This window comes from Cebus imitator, unplaced genomic scaffold (assembly GCF_001604975.1).
Source record: "Cebus imitator isolate Cc_AM_T3 unplaced genomic scaffold, Cebus_imitator-1.0 Scaffold97, whole genome shotgun sequence".
Lineage (NCBI taxonomy): Eukaryota > Metazoa > Chordata > Mammalia > Primates > Cebidae > Cebus > Cebus imitator.
In genome coordinates, this window is record NW_016107412.1 from 6,691,309 (window position 1) to 6,712,245 (window position 20,937).

A 20,937-nucleotide genomic window follows, 5' to 3' on the forward strand; every position below is an offset into this window, starting at 1 on the left:
GCTTATCAGTTTCAGGAGATTTGGGGCTGAGACGATGGGGTCTTCTAGATATACAATCATGTCGTCTGCAAATAGAGACAATTTGACTTCCTCCTTTCCTATTTGAATACCCTTTATTTCTTTTTCTTGCCTGATTGCTCTGGCTAGAACTTCCAATACTATATTGAATAGGAGTGGTAAGAGAGGGCACGCTTGTCGAGTGCCAGTTTTCAAAGGGAATGCTTCCAGTTTTTGCCCATTCAGTATGATATTGGCTGTTGGTTTGTCATAAATAGCTTTTATCATTTTGAGATACATTCTGTCCATACCTAGTTTATTGAGGGTTTTTAGCATAAAGCGCTGTTGAATTTTGTCAAAGGCCTTCTCTGCATCAATTGAGATAACCATGTGGTTTTTGTGTTTGGTTCTGTTTATGTGGTGAATTATGTTTATAGCCTTGCGTATGTTGAACCAGCCTTGTATCCCCGGGATGAAGCCTACTTGATCATGGTGGATAAGCTTTTTGATGTGCTGTTGCAATCGGTTTGCCAGTATTTTATTGAAGATGTTTGCATCTATGTTCATCATGGATATTGGCCTGAAGTTTTCTTTTCTTGCTGAGTCTCTGCCAGCTTTTGGTATCAGGATGATGTTGGTCTCATAAAATGGTTTGGGAAGGATTCCCTCTTTTTGGATTGTTTGGAATAGTTTCAGAAGGAATGGTACCAGCTCCTCTTTGTATGTCTGGTAGAATTCGGCTGTGAACCCATTTGGACCTGGGCTTTTTTTGGGTGGTAGGCTCTTAATTGCTGCCTCAATTTCAGACCTTGTTAATGGTCTATTCAGGGTTTCGACTTCTTCCTGTTTTAGGCTTGGGAGGATGCAAGTGTCCAGGAATTTATCCATTTCTTCCAGGTTTACTAGTTTATGTGCATAGAGTTGTTTGTAATAATCTCTGATGATGGTTTGTATTTCTGTGGAATCTGTGGTGATATCCCTTTTATTATTTTTATTGCATCTATTTGATTATTCCATCTTTTATTTTTTATTAATCTGGCTAGTGGTCTATTTTGTTGATCTTTCTAAAAACGAGCTCCTGGATTTATTGATTTTTTGAAGGGTTTTTTGTGTCTCTGTCTCCTTCAGTTCTGCTCTTAGTTATTTCTTGTCTTCTGCTATGTTTTGAGTTTTTTGACCTTGCGCCTCTAGCTCTTTCAATTTTGATGATAAGGTGTCAATTTTAGATCTTTCCTTGCTTCTCATGTGGGTATTTATTGCTATATATTTTCCTCTAGACACTGCTTTAAGTGTGTTCCAGAGATTCTGGTATGTTGTGTCTCCGTTCTCATTGGTTTCGAAGAACATCTTTATTTCTGCCTTCATTTTATTGTTTATCCAGTCAACATTCAAGAGCCAGTTGTTCAGTTTCCATGAAACTGCAGTTCTGAGTTAGTTTCTAAATTCTGAGTTCTAACTTGATTGCACTGTGGTCTGAGAAGCTTGTTTGTTATGATTTCCATTATTTTGCATTTACTGAAGAGTGATTTGCTTCCAATTACATGGTCAATTTTAGAGTACATGTGCTGTGGTGCTGAGAAGAATGTATATTCTGTGGATTTGGGGTGGAGAGTTCTGTAAATGTCTATTAGGTTTGCTTGGTCCAGGTCTGAGTTCAAGTCCTGGATATCCTTGTTAATTTTCTGTCTGGTTGATCTAATATTGACAATGGGGTGTTAAAGTCTCCCGCTATTATTGTGTGGGAGTCTAAGTCTCTTTGTAAGTCATTAAGAACTTGCTTTATGTATCTGGGTGCTCCTGTATTGGGTGCATATATATTTAGGATCATTAGCTCTTCTGGTTGCATTGATCCTTTTACCATTATATAATGTCCCTCTTTGTGTCTTTTGATCTTTGTTAGTTTAAAGTCTATTTTATCTGAGATGAGAATTGCAGCTCTTGCTTTTTTTTTTGCTCTCCATTTGCTTTGTAAATTTTCCTCCATCCTTTTATTTTGAGCCTTTGTGTATCCTTGCATGTGAGATGGGTTTCCTGGATACAGCACACCAATGGCTTTTGGCTTTTTATCCAATTTGCCTGTCTGTGTCTTTTGATTGGGGCATTTAGCCCATTTACATTTAGGGTTAATATTGTTATGTGTGAATTTGATGCTGCCATTTTGATGCTAGCTGGCTGTTTTGCCCATTTGTTGATGCAGTTTCTTCATTGTGTTGATACTCTTTAACATTTGGTATGTTTTTGGAGTGTCTGGTACTGGTTGTTCCTTTCTATGTTTAGTGCCCCTTTCAGGAGCTCTTGTAAAGCAGGCCTGGTGGTGACGAAATCTCTGAGTACTTGATTGTTTGTAAGGGATTTTATTTTTCCTTCACTTATGAAGCTTAGTTTGGCTGGATATGAAATTCTGGGTTGAAAGTTCTTTTCTTTAAGGATGTTGAATATCGGCCCCCACTCTCTTCTGGCTTGTAGGGTTTCTGCTGAGAAATCTGCTGTGAGTCTGATGGGCTTCCCTTTGTGGGTAACCTGACCTTTCTCTCTGGCTGCCCTTAGCATTTTCTCCTTCATTTGAACCCTGGTGAATCTGAAGATTATGTGCCTTGGTGTTGCTCTTCTTGACGAATATCTTTGTGGTGTTCTCTGTATTTCCTGGACTTGAATATTGGCCTGCCTTGCTAGGTTGGGGAAGTTTTCCTGGATGGTATCCTGAAGAGTATTTTCCAGCTTGGATTCATTCTCTCTGTCACATTCCGGTACACCTATCAAATGTAGATTAGGTCTTTTCACATAGTCCCATATTTCTTGGAGACTTTGTTCATTCCTTTTTACCCTTTTTGCTCTAATCTTGCCTTCTCATTTTATTTCATTGAGTTGATCTTTGACTCTGATATCCTTTGTTCTGCTTGGTCAGTTTGGCTGTTGAAACTTGTGCATGCTTCACGAAGTTCTCGTGTTGTGTTTTTCAGCTCCATCAATTCACTTATATTCCTCTCTAAGTTGTTTATTCTCATTAGCCTTTCATCAAATATCTTTTCAGGTTCTAAGCTTCTTTGCATTGGGTTAGAACATGTTCTTTTAGCTCAGAGAAGTTTCTTACTACCCATCTTCTGAAGCCTGTTTCTGTCAATTGATCACACTTATTCTCCATCCAGCCTTGTTCCCTTGCTGGTGAGGAGTTGTGATCCCTTGTAAGAGGAGAAGTGTTCTGGTTTCAGGTGTTTTCATCCTTTTTGTGCTGGTTTCTTCCCATCTTTGTGGATTTATCCACCTGTCGTCTTTCTAGTTGTTGACTTTCAGATTGGGTCTCAGAGTGGATGTCCAGTTTGTTGATGATGAAATTATTTCTTTCTGTTTCTTAGTTTTCCTTCTAACAGTCAGGCCCCTCTACTGTAGGACTGCTGTGAGGTCCACTCCAGGCCCTGCTTGCCTGGGGATCACCTGCAGCAGCTGCAGAACAGTAAGGGTTGCTGCCAGTTTCTTCTTCTGTTATTTTTGTCCCAAGATACCCACCAGATGTCGGTCTGAGCTCTCCTTTATGAGGTGACTCTTTGGATATACGGTGGTCAGGGAGCTGCTTCAGGAGATAGTCTGCCTTTATAGGAGCTCAAGTGCTGAGCTGTGAGCTCCATTGTTCATTCAGAGCTGCTGGGCAGGTACGTTTAAGTCTGCTGCAGCAGAACTCATAAACGCCCCCCTTTTTATTTCCCCCAGGTGCTCTGCCCTGGGGAGTTAATTAGGGCTTTATTTATGACTTTCTGTTGTGCTGCTGCCTTTTTTCAGGGCTGCCCTGCCCAGCAAGGAGGCAGCCTAGTCACTGTCTGCCTGCAGAGGCTTTGCTGAGCTGCTGTGGCCTCCGCCCAGCTGCCGTGTGAACTTCCCTGCAGTCTTGTTTATATGGGTATAGTTAGAACTGCCTTGGCAATGGCGGCCCACATCTATAATGGCAGACTCTCTCTGTAATGGTGGGCTGCCTTGGCAATATGTCAGGCTGCCTCACCAATGGTGGACTACCTCCATAGTGATGGACTGCCTCGGTAATAGCGGATGCCCCTCCCTCACAGAGCTGGACTCTCCTGGGTTCAGCTGTGCTTGCTGTGAAATGCTCAGTCGAGCATTTCAGATTGCTGTTTTTTTGTGGGGGTGAGTCCAGCCGAGCCTGATCACCTGGCTCCCTGCCTCAGAGCACTTTTTTTTTTTTTTTCAGTTGAATGTTCAACTCTGTCTGTCTCCCAGGTGTTCCAGTCACCTGTTGAAAAGGCACCGGGATCTGTGTGATTTCCTGTGCGGCGACCCACTGCGCTGGCTGAAACAGCCATACTGAGATTCGTGGTGCTTTTTTGCCCAGGAATCTCCTGGCCTGGCTCCCTGTTTCAGTCCCATTTTTTATCAGTTGGATGGGTGACTCTGTCTCCCAGGAGCCCCAATCACCAGCTAAAATGGCGCCTGGACCCGTGTATTTTGTATGGAGAACCGCTGCACCAGGGCGCAGGCCAAAACAGCCTTGCCAGCCAAAACAGCCACGCTGGCGACCCATGGGACTCCTCCACCTGGGAATCTCCTGGTCTGTGGGCAATAAAAATCCATCTGGAAATGTGGCGTCTACTCGCCCTCCATGCTTTCGCTGGGCGCTGCAATCCTCAGCTGTTCCTAATCAGCCATCCAGCAAGATACTCTTGTAGCCATAATTTCTTGTTGGGAAATGCTGACCCATGGCACAACTGTGTTGAATTATCAAACACTGGAAAATGTACAAGTTAGTTAGTTAAGGAATGATTGGCAAAAGTTGCAAAATCTTTAAAAACAAAAACAAACCAACTGGCAAGAGTTCCTTGTGTCTACAGGGATCTACCACTTTCATCGCACATTGCTCTCATGTTATTCAGCAGTCCCTTATGGTAATGACTAAGTGTCACAGTCCCTGGCATTGAATTGGACCTACTGAAAAATCCCTATCCACACTATTTATTTATATAAAACAGAGAGAAGGGAAAGGAGATACAGTTTCAAAAGATAAAAGGGTGAGAAAGAAAAGAGGAAAAAGTAGGACATGTGAGCATGACAAGAGGTAATCAAGAAAAGAGAGCAATGAACACACAGAGCTAAGCTACCAACAAAGAAATGACCATCAAAGCACTGTCACCCCATCTCCTCCTCCTCTGACTAATACTGCTGGTAATATTAATTGATAACTTTCTTTGTTCTAATGTCTATAGTAAATGTTTTCTACTGTGTTCCCTCATTTCACCCTAACCACAAGTCTAAGTGGTATGTTCAGTTGTTACCATTAACAGATGAGGACCCTGGGACATAGAGTTACAGTCCAGCCTGCCCAAAGGCACACATAGAACCTAGGTTTGAAATGAGTCTCTTAGGCCAAAGTCCAAGAGCATAATCACAACACATTATTAAAAATGCAGAAGTATAAAGCATAAATATTGGAGAAAAGTCATAGGAATAGTGGCAGAATAACCAAAAGAGCTTGACTTTATTATGGAAAATAACTATGAAACAAAACACCTAATGTACTTTAACTGATAAACACAATTGATTGCTGTCTTTCAAAGTACTTATCCTAGAAGGCAATGAATTTATATCCATGATGATGAACTGGCCAATGTCTTTGAGGGTTGCCAGGTTTAAATTGCTTTTAAAATCAGCTTACTGTCTACACTAAAATAGATAAACAACTATAAGCCAGCTGTATTTCTTCAGTTATCTCTAATTGTTGAGACTGACCATCCATTTTATTTAAATAAGTTAAGTACAAATGACTGTGGTTTTTAAAACAATAAATTTAACCTCAAGTTTAAAGACTTGATCCCAGTAATGATTTGTGGAAGAGTATGTTTTAGGCTATGAATGAGATGCCTAATTTTATTGAAATAAGGATATAACTTGTGGAGATGGCTAACTAGTTTGAAGAGGACAACAATCCTTTGGATTTACAAGTTTGGTATATTTATGATATCAGCTACTATCTTCCAGTTCCAACTCACCTAAAAGGAGAAAATGAGGGTAATAGAAAATGCAGTGGGGAAGGCAAGACGGCTGACTAGATGCAGCCAGGTAGAATGGCTGCCACCAAGGGATTGAGACAACTGGCATGCTCCTAATAGATCTTTAGAAGGAAGGCACCAAGAGTAGACTGAGGGAAGACATAGAAGCTGGACTAAAGAAGGAGAAAGCTGGGAATAATGCATGGGGCTACTGCATACCCAGACTCATTCCTGGCCAACAGTGGCTCCAGGGGAATAGGTGAGCTGAACTAGCAAGGAGCAACCTGCTCTCACCATAGGCCTATGGAACTCTGGCAGGAGAAGACTCCTCAATCACCATGGAACTCAAGTTGGCAGGGATAGCTGCTTAGAGAAGTGGTAAAGGCAGCAAGCCAGCTGATGTGCAGCCTGGATGGTTTGGTGCAGGAGGATCTGTAATGGAGTATAGCCAGGGATGGCCATGCCCCTAGGCTTGACTTGCTGCTAGGAGACCTTGGCTCTAGGGGAACTGTTGGACCTGATCTCTGAAAAGCAGTCTTTCCCATTAGATGGAGCTGGTCTTACCTGAGCACCCCTTGGTCTGTCAGCTTCTTCTGAGGACCCAGCCTAGCCATGCCTGCTTGCAGGGTAGTCCCAGGTATCCTGGGGCCCTACACTATAGCTTCTGCACTGGTGGACTGTGCCTGATAAGTGGAGAGTTCCAGTGGGGCAGCCTCTGCAACCATGCACCAGTCTGCCCACTCTTTCCCCACACTACAGCTTCCCCCAGGCCCATGGCAACTATCCACATTGCTTTGCTGGTGCATGTCTGCATGGGGTCAGTTTTGCTTTCTTTGTGCAGGAGTACAGTCTGCCCACCCTACTCCCACCAACCACCATTGAAGACAGCCTTGGTGGGGACAGAACCAGCCAGCCCCGTCCTCATCAGTGCCCCACCCTTGCATTAATACTGCACAGAGAACAGCAGATCCTCCCCTTCCCTGAGTGATCACTCCAACTTGCAGGGCAAAGAGAAGGCACTGAGACGTGCACCAGCCAGCACCCTACGCCTGGGCCAGCACCACCTCCAGTGCGACTCTGCACACAGTCACTACCTGCATTGCCTTCATCAATGTGGTGAACACCACAGGGAGGCAAGCACCCTGGCACCTGCTAATACTCTGCTGCAGCAGCCATACCTTAGTCCCACCATCACAGTGATCTGTTAACCCTAAAGAGCCAGAGAACAAAGTTGGGGCTCACTATGAGTCCTGCAGAGTTACATCAATGTAGTCCAGGAGTTGGGAGCTAAGTGTTGGCCCTCTACAATCTTTCAGAAATGAAGCCAGTTGGTTGAATCAACCTTATACCACAATCAAATTCTCAAGGTCATCAAATAGGATAAAAGGGGCAAAAAATCCAAAGGTCAGCAACCCCAAAGATTGAAGGCAGATAAGCCCACAAAGATGAGAAGGAATCTCTGCAAGAACCCTGCAAACTCAAAAAGTCAGAGTGCCTTCTTTCCTCCAAATGACCACATTACCTCTCTAGCAAGGGTTCTGACCTGGGCTGATATGGCTAACATGACAGAAATAGAATTCAGAATATGGATAGGAATGAAGAACACTGAGCTATAGGATATGTTGAAACCCAATCCAAGGAAGCTAAAAATCATGAGAAAACAATGCAGGAGCTGACAGACAAAATAACCAATATAGAAAAAAACATAACTGACTTGATAGAGCTGAAAAACACATTACAAGAATTTCATAATGCAATCACAAGTATTAGTAGTAGAATAGACCAGGTGGAGGAAAGAATCTCAAAGCTTGAAGATTAGCTTTCTGAAATAAGATGGTCAGACAAGAATAGAGAAAAAAGAATGAAAAGGAATGAACTAAACCTCTGAGAAATATAGGATTATGTAAAGACCAAATCTATGACTCATTGGTGTCCCTGAAAGAGATGAAAAGATAGAACCAACTTGGAAAACACATTTCAAGATACTCTCCATGAGAGCCTCCCCATCTTAGCTAGAGACCAACATTCAAATTCAGGAAATGCAGAGAACCCTAGTAAGATACTTCTCAAGGAGATCATCCCCACCCCCAAGATACATAATCATGAGATTCTGCAAGGTCAAAATGAAAAAAAAAAGTTAAAGGCAGCAAGATAGAAAGGTCAAGTCACCTACAAAGGGAAATCCATCAGACTAACAGCGGACCTCTCAGCAGCAACCCTACAAACCAGAAAAGATTGGCAGCCAATATTCAACATTCCTAGAGGAAAGAAATTCCAACCCAGAATTTCATATATGGCAAAACTAAGCTTCATAAGCTTAAAGAAGAAGAAATAAGATCCTTTATACTGAGGGAACTCGTTACCACCAAACCTGTCTTATAAGAGCTCCTATAAAAAGCACTAAATATGAAAAAGAAAGATGATTATCAGTCATTACAACAACACACTGAAGTACACAGACCAGTGACACCATAAAGCAACCACATAAAGAAGTCTGAAAAATAACCAGTTAACATCATGATGACAGGATCATGTACAAACATATCAGTATAAAATTTGAATATAAATGGGCTAAATGTACCAACTAAAAGACACAGAATGGCAAGCTGGATAAAAAACCAAGACCCATTAGTATGCTTTCTTTAAGAGACCCATCGCGCATGTAATGACGCATATCAGCTCAAAATAAATGGATCTACCAAGCAAATGGAAAAGAGAAGAAAACGGGTTGCAATTCTAGTTTCAGACAAAACAGACTTTAAACCAACAAAAATCAAACAAGAAAGGCATTACATAATGGTAAAGAGTTCAACAAGAAGATCTAACTGTCCTAAATTTATAGTTAGGATATATTTAGGAGCATCCAGAGGCATAAAGCAAGTTCTTAGATACTTTCAAGTAGACTCAGACTCTGACACAATAATAGTGGGCGACTTTAACACCCCACTGACAATGTTAGGGAGATAATAGAGACAGAAAATTAACAAAGATATTTAGTACCTAAACTCAGCACTGGATCAAATGGAACTCTCCACCCAAAAACAATGGACTATACATTCTTCTCATTGTCACATGGCACACACTAGAATTGATCACATAATCGGAAGTAAAACACTCCTCAGTAGATGCAAAAGAGCTGAAATCATAAAGAATCGCTTAGACCACAGCACAATCAAATTAGAAATCAAGACTAAGACATTTACTCAAAACCATATAGTTTCATGAAAACTGAGTAACCTGCTCTTGAATAACATTTGGGTAAATAACAAATAAAGACAGATATCAAGAAGTTATTTGAAATTAATGAGAACAAAGATACAACAAATCCAAATCTCTGGAATCACAGCTAAGAGAGCATTAAGAGGGAAATTTATAGCACTAAATGTCCACATCAAAAAGTTAGAAAGATCTCAAGCTAACAATTAACATAACCACTAAAAGAACTACAGAACCAAGAGCAAATATATCCTGAAGCTAGCAGAGACAAGAAATAACCAAAATCAGTGCTGAACTGAAGGAGACTGAGACACAAAAAACCATTCAAAAGATCGATGAATCCAGGAGCTTTTTTTTTTTTTTGAAAAATAAATAAATAAATACATAGACTGCTAGCTAGACTAATAAAGAAAAAAAGAGAAGATCCAAACAAACACAGTAAGAAAAAACAAGTAGAATATTACCACTGACCCTACAGAAATACAGACAACCATCAGAGAATATTATGAATACCTCTATGAACATAAACTAGAAAGTATAGAATAAATGAATATATTCCTGGATACATACACCCTTCCAAGACTGACCAGGAAGAAACTGATTTCCTGAACAGACCAATAATGAGCTCTGAAATTAAGTCAGTAATAAATAGCCTACCAACCAAAAAAAGCCTAGGACCAGACAGATCCACTGTTGCATTCTACTAGATGTACAAAGAGTCGGTATCTTTCCTGCTGAAACTATTCCAAAAAATTCAGGAGATGGGATCCCTCCCTAACTCATTGTATGAGGTCAGCATCATCCTGATAGCAAAACCTAGCACAGACACAACAAAAAAAGAAAACTTTGGGCCAATGTCCTAGAACATTGATGCAAAAATCTTCAATAAAATACTGGTAAACAAATCCAGCAGCACATCCAGCAGACATGATCAAGTACACTGTAACCCTGGGATGCAAGGTTAGTTCAACATATACAAATTAATAAATATGCTTCATCACATAAACAGGACTAAATACACAAACCATATGATTACCTCAATAGATGCAGAGAAGGCTTTCGATAAAATTCAATACCTCTTCATGTGAAAAACTCTGAATAAACTAGGTATTGGAGGAGCATACCTCAAAACAATAAAAGCCTTCTATGACAATTCCACAGCCAACATCATACCAAATGGGCAAAAGCTAGACGAATTCTCCTTGAAAACCAGCACAAAATAAGGATGCTCTCTCTCTCACCACTCCTATTCAATATAATATCTGAAGTCCTTGCCCAAGCAATCAAGCAAGAGAAAGAAATAATGGGCATCTAAATAGGAGGAGAATGTCAAACTACCCTGTTTGTTTATGGCATAATCCTATATCTAGAAAACCCTATAGCCTCAGCCCAAATGCTTCTTAAGCTAATAAACAATTTCAGCAGTCTCAGGATACAAAATCAATGTGCAAAAATTACTAAATCACTAACATTCCTATATACCAACAATAGTCAAGCTGAGGGCCAAATCAGGAATGCAATTCCATTCACAATAGCCACAAAAGGAATGAAATACCTAGGAATACAGCTAACCAGGGAGGTGGAAGATATCTTCAAGGAAAACTACAAAACACTATTCAAAGAAGTCAGAGATGGAAGAATCAATATTGTTAAAATGGCCATACTGCCCAAAGCAATTTATAAATTCAATGCTATTGCTGTTTAACCACATTCTTCAAAAAACTAGAAAAAAGTATTTTAAAATTTATATGGAATCAAAAAAGAGCCTGAATAGCCATGGCAATCCTAAGCAAAAATAACAAAGCTGTAGGCACTAAAACAACAGGATACCAGTACAAAAACAGACACATAGACCAATGGAATAGAATAGAGAACTCAGAAATAAGGCTGCACACCTACAACTATCTGATCTTTGACAAACCTAATAAAAACGAGCAATGGGGAAAGGATTCCCTGTTCAATAAATGATGCTGGGAGAAATGGCTAGCCATACACAGAATATTGAAACTGGACCCCTTCCTTATACCATATACAAAAATTAACTCAAGATGAATTAGACTTAAGTATAAAACCTAACACTATAAAAACCCTGGAAGACAACCTAGGCTATACCATTCTGGACATAGGAAGAGGCAAATATTTCATGGCAAAGATGCCAAAAGCAATGGCAACAAAAGCAAAAATTGACAAATTAGATCTATTTAAAGAGCTTCTGTGTAGCAAAGGAAACTATTAACAGAGTGAACAGACAGCCGTTAGAATAAGATAAAAGTTTTGCAAACTCTGCATCTGACAAAGGTCTAATATCCAGCATCTGTAGGGAAATTCAACAAATTTACAAGAAACAAACAACCCTATTAAAAAGTGGCCAAAGGACATGAATAGTCACATCAAAAGCAGACATACATGTGGCCAAGAATCACATGAAAAACAGCTAAACATCACTGATCGTTGGAGAAATGCAAATCAAAACCACAATGAAATCTCACACCAGTCAGAATGGCTATTATTAAAAAATAATAGATGCTGGTGAGGTTGCAGAAATAAAGGAGTGCTTATACATTGTTGGTAGGATTGTAAATTAGTTCAACCATTGTGGAAGACAGTGTGGCCATTCCTCAAAGACCTAAAATCAGAAATGCCATTCAACCCAGTAATCCTATTACTGGATGCATACCCAAAGGAATATAAATTGTTCTATCATAAAGATATATGCACACATATGTTCATTGCAGTACTATTCACAATAGCAAATATATAGAATTAACCTAAATTCCCATCAATGATAGACTGGATAAAGAAAATGTGGTAAATATACACCATGGAATACTATGCAGCTATAAAAAAAAGAATAGGATCATGTCCTTTGCAGGAACATGGATGGAGCTGGGGGCCATTATCCTTAGCAAACTAATGCAGGAATAAAATACCACATGTTCTCACTTATAAATGGGAGCTAAATGATGAGAACACATGGACACATAGAGGGGAACAACACACCCTAGGGCCTATCAGAGGGTGTATGGTATAGGGTGGGAGAAGAGAGAGAATCAGAAGAAATAATGGGTACTAGGCTTAATACCTGAGTGATACAATAATCTGTACAATAAACTCCTATGATACAAATTTACCCATACAAAAAACTTGCACATGTAACCCTGAACTTAAAAGTTAAAAAATAAGACAAAGAGAATACATAGGAAAAACAAAGAAAAAATTAAAGTATCAATTACCACCTGGCTTTTCAATGCTGAAAGTAGACACTATTACTCACCAGAAATTAATCTCATGAAGGAATAATATAAGTGTATAGGTGATCTCAAGCTCTTCTGTGTGCATACCCACTTTTTCCACCAAGCAAAATCTTTAAAAAATTCTGGCCTTCAGCGAGTGCCCATTTCCCCTTTTCTCTCTTATCCTCTTAACTCCCGGCAGTACTATGGGTAACTGAGGTAATCAGCTGGAAAAGGCCTGAAGGAGACAAATGGAAACTTTGTATTGAAAAGGGCAAAGACATACTTGTTTAACAGGTGGGAGGGGAATAAAAGGATAGAGTGAAAAGTGAAGAATGTGAATAGAAGTTTGAAGAAAAAAAGATGACAAGCCTACATGGCTGATTGTTAGAGAAAGTTTCTGTGGGTTATTAAGGGAGCAAAGAGAGGATTCAAAGGGAGTTTTCATAAGAGGGCATACAAAGAATGAGAAAAGAGCTTTCTAAAAGTGTTGTTGAGAATGATACATTTTGGAAATTCCTTAAAGTTCTGTAAGGGATACCAGTAAAAGACTGGAGTTATTTTAAATACTGTTTGCAGCCAGGTGAGGTGGCTCATGCTTATAATCCCAGAACTTTGGGAGGCCAAGGCAGGTGGATCTCTTGAGTCCTGGAGTTTGAGACCAGCCTGGGTCACATGATAAAACCCTACCTCCACAAAAAAATATAAAAAAATAGCTGGGCATGGGGTGGAGCGTCCCTGTAGCCCTAACTACTTGGGGGGCTGAGGGTGAGGATTGCTTGAGCCTGGGAAGTCGAGGCTGCAGTGAGCTGAGGTCACACCACTGCACTCTAGCTTGGGTGACAAAGCGAGACCCTGTCTCAAAAAATATATACATAAATAAATACTTTTTGATTGCTGGATATGTCTTTTTGACTACAATAATATGATGAGACTGGGCCACAAGAGACTCTTGATTTACTCAGGTAATAGTAGTATAACATTTACAGCAGGTATTCCTAGCACTGGATTAATAGAAGGAATTTAGGTTGCCGATAAATCTTGATAATTATATGTACTTTTTGTGTTTATGTGTACATGTTTTTTTAGAATAAAGAGAATCTTTATGTTTATAGCTTTTATCAGATCCTTTAAAAAAATCATGATCCCTCTCCTTAAACAACTGAAAGAGGCTGGGCACACTGGTTTATGTACGGTCCAGCCCTACAGGGTCCTGTGAGCCCCTCTCTGCTGGTGTGGAGATGAGAAATTGTAGAAATAAAAGACACAAGACACAGAGATAGAGAAAGGAGAGTTTGGACCCATGGGTCCACTGCCAACCAAAGCGTTGAGTCTGGCAGTGGCCCTGAATGCCTAGACGCTCTCACTTTTATTGAGTTGCAAATCTAGAGGCAGGGTAGATAGGGCGTGGCAGTGATAGAGTTAAGTACATCACCTGTCATACAGGTAGGGGTTCAGGAATTTTTAGTAGCTGAGATGAGGTAAGGAGCATAACGCGTCAGCACTTTTCCATACTTGTTAAAAAAGAACAAAGATATTAAGATTTATATTACTTTTACTGATTATCTCTAAGAAAAAAGGAACCAGGTGCAGAAGTGGAACATGAGAGTGGACACGGAATGCGACCACTGAAGCACTGCATCACATAGAGACAATTAAGCCCCTGGATGTCTGCAGGCCTACCTGACAGCTACAGGCCTACCAAAAGAGCTTGGAGAAGTGTAGTTTTCTCCTAACTCCTCTAGGGAAGGAGACGCAGAGTTTTCTAACTCCTCCAGGGAAGGAGACGTCTCAGCCATCTTGGACAGCTCCTTCCCTAGCTGGCTAAACAGTGGGCACTTTCCTAGTCCTGGCAATGCCTCACAGCCAAGGCACTCTCCAGCAGCCCTTATGTGGGCGTGACAGAGGGCTTAAAGCGTTTTGCCTTAGGGTCATTCATTTCACAATGTCGCCCCAGGTTCACACTTCCAGACCCGAGAGGCATTAATAAAAGAATTAAGATCACCTATGAATAACTAAGAATAACCAATAACTACCATGGTTATATTTCTAGTTACTTTCTTCTTCATTATTTGTATGGAAATAGGCTGAGGCTTCTGGCTTCTGCCTTAGCACTTATGGAATCTTCTCCCTACTGGTTTATGCCTGTAATCCTAGAACTTTGGGAGGCCAAGGTGGGAGGATCGCCTGAGGCCAGGAGTTTGAAACCAGCCTGGCAACATAGCAAGACCCCATGACTACAAACATTTAAAAAAATTAACCGGGAACAGTAGTGTGCACCTGTAATCCCAGCTACTCAGGAGGCTGAGGCGAGAGGATCACTTGAGCCCAGAAGTTTGAGGAAGGCTGCTGTAGTCAGCTCTGATCATGTACCGCACTCCAGCCTGGGTGACAGAGTTTAGATCCCACCTCTGCAAAAAAAAAAAAAAAAAGAAGAAGAAGGAAAAGGAAGAGAAAAGGTACAAACTCAGGGCAAAATACTAAATGAAGATATATAACTGTGGAAGATAACTGATTTCTAGTCGTACTATAGAAGCTTAATAGGCTAGTCCACATCCATTTATTTTTCCAAGATATGGAATGCCAATGTATTCATTTCCTCCCCCTAAGTTCCTCTCTTGTTTTCCTTGGTATCTGAATATACATTTGGAGATTAAAAAATAAATAAAGTAATATATGAGAGTGCTAAATAAAGTAAGGAAAAGGGCCACTAGCATTTTCTGGAATTTAGGAAAGATGGATGGGGAAAATGAGAGCTAAACCTGAATGCAAATCAGAAGTTTGCTATGGTTTGAGAAGGGCATCATGATAGACACTGAAACAAAGGAAAGCACAGCATAAAATAATGGTCAGAATATTAGGGTTATCAAACTGATTAAATGTCCCCTGTCAAGGTAAGTGGAAAGACATTTTCGGTAATTCTTCTAGTGAAAGAGTTAATATATCATACTTGTTACAGAAACCTTAATTCGGTGCATAACAGACTTAAGCATCAAGTTATATTAACTGGCTAAACATTTAAATTATGGAAGGCAAATAGCTGTAAAAGGGAGGAACTGAGAACAACAAAAAATCTGCCAATGTTTTTCTGTTTGTTTGAACCACCCACTGAAGTGCTTTATTCAAATTCAAAATGGGATGCACAGAAGCAGCTCCCAAGTCTTTCAAAAACGCCTTCTTTCTTCACCTGCCTCTTTCATGGTTTAAGAGTGGCACCCACAAGAAGGCACCATTATTTTACCCAAGACAACTTCAGTTTAGAGTCATAGGAGACGGCTCTCAGCAAATGCTAATCTCTAGAGTTTCCTGAGCAGAGTGCTAGGCTTATTGTAGGCATTCATTAAACACTTATTGAATAAATGAATAACCAAATGAATACATGAAAAAACACTTTTCACCCCACTGTTGCAATTGTGGATATGGATATGCGACATCAGGAAAAGCACTAGGCTTGGGAGAGCAACACCAGGGAAACCAGAAACTGTCCCCACACAAAGTGCTCCTCTTATCTTTTGCAGATAGCAGCTGCTCCTATAGGGTGGCTTGAACCTTACATGGCTGATGCTTTCTCCAGAAGTTTTATGAGGAAGAGGGAGACAATGCCTCATAAAGGGATCCATCAAGGGATTTGGAGAAAGGAGGGTGTGGCAGGCAGAAATAATGCCCCTATCACAGATATCCACACCTTAATTCCTGGAACCTACACATGTTATGTTACATGGAAAGGAAGATTTTAGGTTGCCGATGGATTAAAATTACGAATCAGCTGAACTGAGATGGGGAGAGTATCCTGTATCACCCAGGTGGGCCCAATGTCATCACAAGAGTGAGGTAGAAGAAAAGGTCAGAGTGGAAGAAGGATTTGACCTGCTGTTGCTGGCTTTGAAGATGGAAAGAATGTCAAGCAGAGGAATGCAGGCAGCTTCTAGAAGGTGACAAAGGCAAGAAAATGGATTCTGTCTCCTAGGGCCTCTAGAAAGGAATGCAGCCCTGACCACACCTGGATCTTATCCCAGTGAGATCCACTTTGGACTCTGACCTACAGAACTTTAAGATAATAAATTTGTGTTGTTTTCTACCAAGTTTTTGAGAATTCATTACAACAATAGGAAATAGAAGATGAGTGAAGAGGAGGGAAGGACTTGAGAGGCAGGTAGACTGGTTTTGTCATTATTAGCCGTGGAGATTTAAGGAAGTTATTTAATCTCTCTGAGGCTTCGTGTGCTCATCGCTATAGGGAGTTAAAACTAACAAACCCATAAGACTGCTTAAAATATATATATTTTTAAAATAATCTATTTAGGGTTTATCTTTACCACTAGATACATTTTTAATTTGAATTTTTTCTTTTTTTAAATTGACTATTTTTTTTCAGAACAGTTTTAGGTTCACAGCAAAACTGAGAGGAAGGTATAGAGATTTCTAATACACCCCCTACCCTCCCACACATGCACAGCCTCCCCTATTATCAACATTCCCTACCAGTTTGGCACATTTGTTACAACCGATGAATCAACACTGATACATCTTTATCACTCCAAGTTTCTAGTTTACATTAGTGTTCACTCTTAGTATTGAACATTCTATGAGTTTAGACAAATGAGTAATGACATTTATCTACCACCATAGTATCAGAAATAAATTTTTGCTGCCCTAGAAATTCCCTCTGCTCTGTCTAGTAATTCCTCCCTCACCCTCAACCCCTAGTAACCACTGATCTTTTTACTGTCTCCATTGTTTTGCCTTTTCTAGAACGCCATATATAGTTGAAATCATACAATATGTAGCTTTTTCAGATTGGCATCTTTCACCTAATAATATGCATTTAAATTTCCTCCATGTTAGTTAATGGTATTCCTTTTCAGTGCTGAATAATGTTCAATTTTCTGGATATACCACCATTTATTTATCCATTCACCTACTGAGGGACATTTTGGTTACTTCCAAGCTGTGGCAATTATGAACAAAGCTGCTATAAACATCCATGTGCAAGCTTTTTTTGCAGACATAAATTTTCAAGTCTCTTGGGTAAATACCAAGGAGGTGATTGCTAAATTGTATAGTGAGATAATGTCTGGTTTTATAAGAAACTGCCAAATTGTCTTCCAAAGTGACTGTGCCATTTTATATTCCCACCAGCAATGAATGAGAGCTCCTATTCCTCCATATCTTTGGTGGTGTCAGTGTGCTGGATTTTGGCCATTCTAGGTGTGTAGTGGTATCTCATTGTCGTTTGTAAGCCGACTTTTGATATTAAATAAGATCCCATCTTTGAATTGCCCAGTTTCAGGCCTGGCACACTATAGCTGCTCCTTATTGCTCTACCTGTTCCTTTTTCTTCTTCCTCTCTACCTTCCACATCCCCTAAGTGGCAAGATGCAATGTTAAGGGTCACTAAAGAAGAGAAAAAGGGGGAATATAAAATGAATAGAGAAATCAAGCCTGAGGGGTCTAGAATGGGGCATTCACACCAACCAACATTGCTTGAAGCAGGGAACACCAGCTCCGTGAAAGCCTCAAATGAGGATATTAAATAGCTAGACTTTTCATTAATTATTCTTTTTTTTAAGGTGATGTTCATACATATATGAATGAAACACAATTTAGGTAATATTTTCACCATAAATGACAATGTTATGTTCTGTAAAATGATCCTCAAGATACTATGAGAAGTATATGAATAGTGGAATATGCAAACATCTAAGTCTGGATGATAACTTATTCCCTTTCAGGTTTTGCAGCCAATGTAGACGTTTTCTTTTTCAAGCCAACTTAAAATTGAGTTCAATATCACTTAAAGATAATAGCTATTCAGGTTTTTCAGTGCTTTTAAAAGGAAAAAGTAAAGTTTTCTAAGGTGACCATGACATGTTTAAATATTTTCCCCAAAGGTTCACTGTATAATTTAACTAGAGAAGATATGAGTAAAACATAGACCTGCTGTAATATTTTAGGAAGTAATTTACTATTTACTCTGATTTTAGAAAGTCCTTTAAAATCTATAAAACCAACTGCAACTTCCCACAACACCACTTTTTCTATAGGCTTCATAGTTTGGATAACCAATAGGGCTGATAAATCAGTTCATCAACAGGCGCAGAAATCCCAGGAAATAAATGGACAATTCACTGCTTTTTCTACTCTATCTGCCCTTTGCCCCATTGTCTGCTAAATGACTTCACTATTGAGTTTATGGATCAAAATACTTTTTCTGTGAATACTCCCTTCCATTGAAATATGCAGAAATTTTCAAAAAACTCAATATTTACTTAGTATAAAGAGCTTTAAGTTTGAACTAGCAGAGTGATCATAAAGTTTATCTAACCATGAAAAACAGCTCAACTAGCTGTCCTATGCAGGTACTTACCTCTCTCCCCAGAGAGCTCAGCTGGCAGCAGTCAAAACCAAAGTGGAAACTTAATAAAAATGAAAATTGTGGTAGCAAAATATACTTACAAGGTTGATTTGACATATTGCAAAATTTTGGGAGGTTACAGTGGTTTCTAAATATTCACAGTACGGATCTAGAAAAACCCCAAAGAAACAGCTGCATTTGGATATATAACCTGCCTTCTCTGAAGTGAAGTCCCCAGAATATCAAGGTTTGTAAGTCTTGAGATGCTAGAATTTGAAAATAACATTGGTGAAAATTGTATATACTTCTTGTTGAAAAATAGGACAATAAAACCTGTAGAAGTTATATTTATGTATTGAGCAAACACATATTTGCTCCAAAGATCACATAGTTAATTTCTTTTACTACAGAATGCAAAGGATAAAGAAGTAATATCAGTTCTGTTAGCCTATTAAGAAAATTGTTGTGCTTAGACCACTGGATTCTTTGATTACCTGTGAATGTCTCCATTTCTGGCATTTGGTAGCAATTGGCTGAGGCAAACCTGGCAAAATGTTTTCCAGCTGCTGGAAGATTAACTCCTGCACATCCTCAATGCTGTGTTCCAAGTATGTAACTCCAAATGGGACAGTGGTGTGAATCACGAGGGAAGGCCCAATTTCTGATGACTCTGTGGCATAAGAGGATCATAAAGATGCATCTTAAAGTGGGTAGCATGCAAGCATCTCTCAGGATTTCAATTCAGATTTAAGAATTGATCACAATAATCAGGCAATAAATGGAGGAAAAACTTATTCCAATCTTTAAAACACAAATTAGGCTATTTCTGAAATTCAAAATCAAACTTCTCTAAAGAGGAAGACAGATTCAAGACAAGTTTTAGTGAACAAATTGTCAGGTCTTGCTAAAGAACTGTAAGAAAGGGTAGAAGAGCATTTAATATGAACTGCCTTGGATGTAATTATATATTATGTTTGTCTTCTCTCATGCCCTCTTCAGGGCAGTGTCCATTTTTAAATACAGAGTCTATATTCTTCACAAAGTGGATGTTCAATAAATACCTGTCTCATTCAATTAATGCTTAATAGGTTGAAATATATTTTGTGGAAACTATACAAGTGTTAGAACAAGAAGAAACCAAGCTCCTCTCTAAAAACAGGCTTGTCCTCATAATATTCTCCTCTATGTTTTAATTACCATTTATGTTTTAATCATCATTAAAAATAAAAGTCTGCCTCATTCAAAACATGAAGCAATTTTCCATTTTTGTTTGCCATTGATTTTTTTGCTGTTTGTTCATAATCACAAATGAGTATATGCTTTGTATCATTCACTCCTTAGTAGAATATAGAGCAATCAAAGTTTGAGTTGAAAGAAACTTAAGTAACTGAGACATTAGAAAGTACCATCTTGGAAGGAATATTAACAAGAGTTTGCTTGCTATTTGTTTAAATCATGCAGAAGAGAAAGCTGAGGGAAAAACAATAATAGATCTGAAACATATGAAATATAATATGAAAATTGGAACCTCCCCCTCCTGAGAGAAGAGAATATTAAAGTGTGTAAGTCACTGGGAGAAGTCAAACCTGATTCTAGAAATTCTTTAACTTGGGATTGTAAAAGGTAATACAATCATCTATTTGAGTTACAGCAGTACAACTGACACAGGAAAGAAAGAGTTGACATAAGCCACTTACCTGCTATGTGCCTGATTAACCCTTTTATGTTTTTTTTTTCTAATGAGAATAAGTTAGTAGCTACCACATAGGCCTATGACGTGCATTAAATGGCACAGTACACATGAAATGCTCAGCACAATTTCTGACACAGAGTAGGTGCTTAATAAATGTAAGCTATGGGAATGGAAGCATAAGCCAGATACAAGGGAAAAGCTTCCTGAGTGTTGCCTAAATTATAGGTGTGAGTCATGTTTTGCGAAAGGACTTCATTTTTCCATTGCACTCAGCACAATGAACCCTGGCTTATGAATTTTATGGCAAAACATAAGAGAAGAGTCCCAACATGCTGCAAACTTTTTAAAGTACAGTGAGGGCAGCAAATCACACTGCCACATGTGTACCTATGCAACAATCTTGCATGTTCTTCACATGTACCCCAAAACCTAAAATGCAATTAAAAAAAAAAA

At 39.4% G+C, this 20,937-nt stretch overlaps 1 protein-coding gene across 1 annotated transcript in view; it reads right to left on the minus strand.

Moving 5' to 3' along the window:
* The window catches only part of LOC108309824 (renalase-like), a 48,444-nt gene that overhangs the window by 25,859 nt on the left and 1,648 nt on the right, over positions 1-20,937 (minus strand). The window contains exon 2 of the mRNA XM_037741287.1: positions 19,286-19,461. Coding sequence (XP_037597215.1) covers positions 19,286-19,461 — 176 coding nt within the window. The remainder of the gene's footprint in view (positions 1-19,285; positions 19,462-20,937) is intronic.